The sequence below is a fragment of the Arachis duranensis genome, chromosome 5 (genome assembly GCF_000817695.3).
Source record: "Arachis duranensis cultivar V14167 chromosome 5, aradu.V14167.gnm2.J7QH, whole genome shotgun sequence".
Classification (NCBI taxonomy): Eukaryota; Viridiplantae; Streptophyta; class Magnoliopsida; order Fabales; family Fabaceae; genus Arachis; species Arachis duranensis.
The window spans coordinates 80,312,330-80,320,060 of NC_029776.3; the positions used below are offsets into that span (position 1 = coordinate 80,312,330).

A 7,731-nucleotide genomic window follows, 5' to 3' on the forward strand; every position below is an offset into this window, starting at 1 on the left:
TTTTGGTTTATATATTTCATTATTGAATTAATTTTTGTATATTCTTTTTATGTTGTTTATTATGCATTTAGTTATTAATAAATTCATAATTTATGATTGTCTGTTTAAATATTTCTTTGACGTGTATATCTTTATATTTGATTTATTTATAATAAGTTTTTTTTATTTCATAATAAAAACCCAAATCAAGATGACTCTGAAATATATGATCCTACTGTAAATTCTTGGAATGAGCTTCGGTCTCCTGTTGATCATCCACTTTTTTCACAAAGTGAAGTTCAAGGTATTTCAGTATACTTATAATTGATTTATTTATGGAGTTTGCATTTTTCGTATTAATTTAGATATAATCTACTCATTCAGTATATTTAGTCACGTTATGTTCCTTTTATAATTTTAATATTCTGGTCGTAATAAAATTTATATGACATTTTTTTACCAAATATAATATGAAAAAAATAGTATTCATTGATTTTAAATACTTTCAATACAAGTGTCTCAAATTTGGTTAGATTATTATTATTATCAAATATTTATATTTTCAATTTGTAGACAATGAGTATCCAGTGAATAATTTCTGAATCTTTAATTGTTTTACTGGTATATTTTTTTAAGAAAAAAAAATTAAGAAGCATTTAAGTCTTTATTTAATATAATTTTTTTACTTAGTTAAATTTGTAAGGATTTGTTTATTATTTAAATTTTTTATTCATTTTTGTAGGTTGTCTCGATATTGGTGACCCTGTGTATACTTGTCTATATTGTGGTGCGTCGTTTTGGTTACTAGAGCGGGTTGAAAAACAGTCAAGAATTAATCAGCCTCTTTTTACACTTTGTTGTTTTCAAGGAAAAATTCAATTACCGTATCTTCAGAAAGCTCCAGATTTATTATATAATTTGATTCATGGTCATGATAGTAAGTCTTTACAGTTTCAGAAGAAAATTCGGTATTATAATAGTATGTTTGCTTTCACTTCTCTTGGTGGTAAAGTAATAGACTCAGTGAATGATGGAACTGGCCCACCACAATTCATCATAAGTGGTCAAAATTATCATAGGATTGGAAGTTTATTACCTCAGGCTGGTCAAGTTCCGAAATTTGCCCAATTATACATATATGACACAGAACATGAGTTAACGCATAGAGAAAGAATATTTGGGTAAGGTCAATTCTTACAAAAATTTGTTATGATTGTTTGTAATTTTAATTTGTTTCTTTTATTTTCAATTTCATTTTTAGTTGGTAAGATACTAATATGGATGTAACTTTGATTATTATAATCAAAATGTTCGTATCCTATTGTTTAAATATTGTTGTTAAGATTCATTCTAATTATAAAAAATGCATGTTTCTTCATTTTAAGTAAAATTACTTAGTAATATTGTGTTATTATTTTTCTTAATTATAGGCAAAGTTCAAATATAGATAGACAGCTGATAATTGATTTGACCCAAATGATTGATCAACACAATCCCATAGCACAATCATTTAGAAGAGTAAGGGAATTCCATGAGAATCACCCGTCTCAGATGTTTTCTTTGAAATTGTTTAGTCAAAGAGAACGTGATCGAAGAGTTTATAATTATCCTTCGTGCGATGAAGTTGCTGCTTTGGTTGTTGGTGATTTTGATTCTTCTGATACTGGTCGTGATGTCATTGTTAAATCTGCAACTGGCCAACTTCAAAGAATATGAGACACATGCTTTATACTGGCCATTGCAATATCCCTTGCTTTTTCCTTACGGGGAAGATGGTTATCAATTGGGTATTCCTTATCGAGATATTCAAGATATAAATGTTGCAGGGAGAAGGACTAGAGTATCCATGCGAGAATTTATCTGTTTTCGTTTGCAAATGAGAGAGGACGAGGATAGCATTATTCATAAGTCTAGAAGATTGTTCCAACAGTTTGTTGTTGATTCATTCTCTATGATTGAGTCACAAAGACTTTATGAAATCAGGAAAAAACAGAGTACAATTAGAGGAGAAGTCTTACAAGGTATTGAAGAAGCTATGCGACGCGGTGATACTGAAGCATCATCAATTGGTACTCGAGTGATTTTGTCTTCTTCCTTCACTGGTGGTAAACGTTACATGTTTAATAATTGCCAAGATGCTATGTCTATTTGTAAGCATTTTGGGTATCCAGATCTATTTCTTACCCTTACTTGCAATCCTAACTGGCCTGAGTTTCAAAGATATACTAATCGTGATCAAGTTCCAATTGCTGATCGGCCAGACATTGCTTGCCGAGTCTTTCATGCTAAGATGAAGTGTCTTCTTAATGATCTTAAGAATGGTGTTTTTTTTTGTCCTCTTAATGCAGGTATATCGAATATAGACAATTCTATATTGAATTTATGCTAAATTTCTATATTTACCGATATTTTTTTACTATTTAGGTATGTATACAATTGAGTTTCAAAAAAGAGGTTTGCCACATGCACATATTCTACTTTGGCTTGATGGAAGGAATAGATTGCAGAATATTGAAATTGTTGATGAGTTGATTTGTGCGGAACTTCCTAATCCTATGAAGTTTCCACATTTGTATAGTGTGGTTAGTAAATACATGATTCATGGCCCTTGTGGTAGGGTAAGACCAACTTCTCCATGCATGAAAGATGGAAGATGCTCCAAGTTTTATCCGAAGCAGTTTGTTAATTATACGAGTTTTGATGAAGATGGTTATCCTATTTACAAGCGTCGAGATATTGGTGTTACAGTTAAAAGTCATGGTGTTGATCTTGATAATAGATTTGTTGTTCCATATAATCCATTATTGTTGATGAAGTACCAGGCTCATATTAATTTGGAATTTTGCAACAAGTCAAATGTTATAAAGTATCTTTTCAAGTACATTAACAAGGGTCCAGATCGTGTAACTGCAACTATTAGTCATTCAACTGAGACAACTCATTCTTTTGAAGTGGTTGATGAGATCAAACAGTATTATGATTGTCGGTATCTTTCACCTTGTGAATCTATGTGGAGAATTTTTGCATATGAAATTCATCATAGATGGCCACCTGTGCAAAGACTCAGATTTCATTTACCTAATCAGCAGCATGTTGTGTTCGATGATCATGATACTATTGGCTCTGTTTTAATAAGAAATAGAGATTTGATGACAATGTTTACTGCTTGGATGATGGCTAATCGAACATATGTTGAAGGACGAACACTAACATATGTTGAGTTCCCAAGTAAATTCGTTTATGATTTACAATCTCGACAGTGGAAACCAAGAAGAAGGGGATTTTCTATAGGAAGATTGAGTTTTGTTCATCCTTCAACTGGTGAGCTGTTCTATATGCGTATGCTTCTCAATGTGCAAAGAGGATGCACCAGTTTTCGAAGTATAAGGACTGTCAATTCTGTTTTATATGATACATTCCAAGAGGCATGTTCTGCCATGGGATTTTTAATAGATGATAATGAGTTTGTCTTGGCCATTAATGAAGCGGCTGAGTTATCTTCTGGCACCCAATTGAGAAAACTTTTTGTTTCATTGTTAATATCTGGTTCTGTCTCTAGGCCCGTTTTAGTCTGGAATCAAACTTGGAAATATTTATCTGATGATATCATTTATTACAGGCGAAGTGAGCTTCATATTCCAGGTATTTACTTAATCTTTAGTTTATCTTTTTTATTTATAGGATTAAGAAAAACTCTTAACAATAAATAAATTGAAAATGATATGCAGAAAGTTTAGAATACATACATAGCATGATAGGAAAAATTTTCAAACAATACAAGTTTTTGATATCTTGATGAATTTACTAACTGAAAAAAAATATATTGCAGGAATAACAATGACTGACGAAGAGTTACAAACATTTTGTCTAATAGAGATAGAGAAATTGCTACAGGCCAATGGAAAATCATTAAGAGATTTTGCTGGTATGCCGCTTCCTAATGTTAATTTGGTCTCACAATTTAGTAATTCTTTGGTGTTGCGTGAATTAGAATATGATATTCAATTCTTTGGTGTTGCGTGAATTAGAATATGACATTTCTGTGATGCTTGAAGAACACGATTCAAATTTTCCAAAGTTGAATGAAGAACAGAAGTCAATCTATGATAGGATTATACATTGTGTTACTAACAAGGAACACGGGTTGTTTTTCATTTATGGGTTTGGTGGGACTGGAAAAACTTTTTTGTATAGACTCTTATCTGCCAAATTGCGTTCTCAAAGAAGAATTGTTATTAATGTTGCTTCAAGTGGAATTGCTTCATTATTGTTACCTGGTGGTAAGACAGCTCATTCTATGTTTGGTATCCCAATTGAATTGAATGAAGATACTATTTGTAGAATTCCGAAAGATAGTCCTAAGGCTGATTTAATTCGACTTGCTGAGCTAATTATTTGGGATGAAACTCCAATGACTAACAAGTTGGCATTTGAAGCTTTAGACAGAAGTTTTCGAGACATAATGACGTCGATTTCAGTGTCTAACAAAGATCTACCTTTTGGAGGAAAAATCATTGTTCTTGGAGGTGATTTTTGACAGGTTTTGCCTGTTATTCCTAAAGCTTCTCGTGCTGAGATTGTTATGGCATCAATCAATTCTTCAATTCTTTGGAAGCACTTTGAAGTGTTGACGTTGACAAAAAATATGCGGTTAGAAAGTGCTACAAATCAATCAAATCTGGAAGAATTGAAAAGGTTTTCCGATTGGATTCTTCAGATTGGAGAAGGGCGTATTGGGACAATAATTAATGAAAAGCTTTTAGTTCAAATTCCAAATGAGTTTCTGATTTTTCCTTCTGATAATCCAATTGATGATATTATAAATGCAATTTATCCTGACATAGTTAGAAACTTTGATGATACTGGTTTTTTCCAAGACAGAGCCATATTAGCTCCAACAGTAGAGATTGTTGAAGAAATCAATGATCACATTGTTCAATTGCTACCTGGGACAGAAAAAGAGTATCTAAGTGCTGATTCTATATGTGGTAGTGATGCTTATTGTGACGTTGATGTTGATTGGATAAATACTGAGTTTTTGAATCAAATAAAATGTTCAGGGTTACCGAATCACTCATTGAAATTGAAGAAAGGTGTGCCTATTATTTTGTTGAGAAATATTGATCCAGCTGGTGGCTTATGCAATGGTACTCGCCTTATTGTTAGAGATCTAGGAACAAATGTGATTGGAGCTGAGATTGTCTCAGGGAGTCACATTGGAGATAAAGTTTTCATTCCTCGGATGAATTTAATTCCGAGTGATGCTGGGATACCTTTCAAATTTTAACAGAGACAATTTCTTATAAACTTGTGTTTTGCAATGACTATCAATAAGAGTCAAGATCAAACTCTATCCAGTGTTGGACTGTTCTTGCGTTGACCGGTATTTTCTCATGGTCAACTCTATGTCGCTATTTCTCGAGTGAAGAGCAAAGATGGTTTAAGAATTTTGGTATCTGGCGAGGAAAATGATGATTCTACTTTAACTCATAATGTCGTATTTAAAGAAATATTTGATAAGATTTTATAATTTATTTTGTTTTGTTTTTATATTAATGTAATTTTATGTGGTGGTTATTTTTTGTAATGATACTGCTTTATTGTATTAAATATAAAGATAAATTAAAATGTTAACTTATTTTATATGATTCAGTTTATTCAAATACGTTTTAACAAATTATTTTTCTATTTACTAAATTGTATTTTTATGAAAATATCTTTAAAAAGTTTTTTAATTGGTAAAATATTTTTTCTTAATATACTCTTAAATAATTTTTTATTTATTAAATTTTAATTTTACCAAAATTTCTTTAATAAAAATTATATTTTACTATTAATTTCCTAATATCAATGCACATTTTTTTAACATTAAATAAAATTTTTTTATCAATATTATATGTATAACAATTAATAATAATAATTAATGAACTAATAAATAATTAACAAAACAAATCCCTTCAAATCAATAACCCACTAATCCTAAAATCCTAAACCCACTCTTACATCCACATTATTGAAAAGAGAGAAGCTACTCTCCACCAATTATTATTACCGTTTTAATTTTGATTCTCTATCCGTTTCATTTTTCATTTATATTTTTGTGGTAAATTGCTAAAAGATAATTGAAAAACATTTTAGAATGTTATAGTATAATTTATTTACAATAAAAAAAGATAATTATAAAAAATAGCAAATTAATGGATTACATGTTTACATATAATCTTTTCACACTTTTTAAAATTGATCAAATTAAAAAAATTAAATGATTTTTGAATTTATGAAAAAAATTCATGGAATGTATATTACTAAATATACATTTTACTATTTTTCATCCTTTTCTTTTAATTTTTTTTATCTTTTTTTCTCTTTTTCTTCTTCTATATTTTAATTTTTTATTTTTTTATTTTGTTTAATATACCTTTCGATCATTATTTTTTTTAATATGTATGCATTTTGTTATATATATTTTTTTGGTTATTTATAAATGTATAAAATAATATGCGCATTCTATTTTAACTAATTATATTTACTTATTCTAATTGAAATATCAAATTATTTATTTTTCATATCATGTATAAGACCGTGCAATTGCACGGGTCTTCACACTAGTAAAGTAAGGATTGTCGAGACTTCTTAATTTTACAGTTGTTAAAAAAGTTTACTGCTTTGCATTTACTGAAGTATTTTATAAATGAAGTGAATGCATTTAGTGAGTTATCTTACAACTTTTTATATTAAATAAATTACATTAATGAAGTATTGTATCTATCAAGTAGCTGTTCAAGGAAAAATGATCATTAGAATACATTTATGGGTCTATATAGTATTTAATGTAAACTAATAATTTTCTTGTGTCAATGTGTTCTGAAGGATCAAGTAAATAATGATCACGTTTTTTTTATATGGTTAGGACTTAGGAGAAGTAAAAAAATTTTACATATTGAACGTATTTATGTCCTTTTTGATAATTATCTTAAGATAAAAATTTAAAAACTACAAAATATATATATAAAATTATTTGGAGATAAAATTAGATATAAAATAGACAAAATATCTCCTCAAAAATTTACTAAACATAATTTTATACATATTTCAACAGTATTTAAAAGTATTACTATTTTTAAAGCGAGATATATCTCAAAAATTTATTCACATAAAAATATATATCATCTACTACCAGCTAAGCATGCATAACTACTACTACTTTATTTTATGTTTTTAATATACTTTTTTAATAACGTGAACTAATGAGTAATTATATTTAGGGATAAGTACTTTTTTCGTCTCCAAGGTCGGGGTCAAAATCAAAATCGTCCCCGACCTTTTTTTGTTATTAAAATCATCCTCAACATTTAAAAACGATTTAAAATCATCCTTTCCCAAATTTTTGGACCAAAATACCCTTAACTATTAATAAAAATTAAAAATAATATTAAAAAAAACCACCCCACCCCATTTCTTCGTCTCTCTTCCCCCCCTCCCAATTTCTTCGTCTCTCTCTCCATCACCCCCAGCCCGCCGCCGCCCCTGCTTTTGCTTTCTGCCTTCTGCTTCTTCTTATTCTTTTTCTTCTTCTTCTATGAACTGAATTTTTGATGAAATTTGTTGTTGATGATGAAATTTGTTGTTGCTGAAATTTGAATTTCTGAATTTTTGATAAAATTTGTTGTTGTTGCTGATGAAATCTGATGATGATGATGATGATGACCATGAAAAGAGGGCATGAGGAAAGGGGTTGGGGGTTACGGTGAG

At 29.5% G+C, this 7,731-nt stretch overlaps 2 protein-coding genes across 2 annotated transcripts; both read left to right on the forward strand.

Moving 5' to 3' along the window:
* Positions 1-110: 110 nt before the first annotated feature.
* LOC107489693 (uncharacterized) lies at positions 111-4,516 on the forward strand. Its single transcript, XM_016110445.3, has 6 exons — positions 111-283; positions 722-1,160; positions 1,410-2,327; positions 2,404-3,621; positions 3,809-3,904; positions 4,008-4,516. The coding sequence occupies exons 3-6, from the start codon at positions 1,598-1,600 to the stop codon at positions 4,514-4,516; spliced, it is 2,553 nt and encodes an 850-aa protein (XP_015965931.3). The 5' UTR covers positions 111-283; positions 722-1,160; positions 1,410-1,597.
* A 108-nt stretch (positions 4,517-4,624) lies between these two features.
* LOC107489639 (uncharacterized) lies at positions 4,625-5,266 on the forward strand. Its single transcript, XM_016110395.3, has one exon. The coding sequence runs from the start codon at positions 4,625-4,627 to the stop codon at positions 5,264-5,266; it is 642 nt and encodes a 213-aa protein (XP_015965881.3).
* Positions 5,267-7,731: the final 2,465 nt, after the last annotated feature.

Coding starts and splice junctions, on each gene's coding strand:
- LOC107489693 (XM_016110445.3), top strand. CDS start 1,598: ATGAAGTTGCTGCTTTGGTTGTTGGTGATTTTGATTCTTCTGATACTG. Junction 3,622..3,808: donor AAGTGAGCTTCATATTCCAG/GTATTTACTTAA, acceptor AATATATTGCAG/GAATAACAATGACTGACGAA. Junction 3,905..4,007: donor ATCATTAAGAGATTTTGCTG/GTATGCCGCTTC, acceptor TGCGTGAATTAG/AATATGACATTTCTGTGATG.
- LOC107489639 (XM_016110395.3), top strand. CDS start 4,625: ATGCGGTTAGAAAGTGCTACAAATCAATCAAATCTGGAAGAATTGAAA.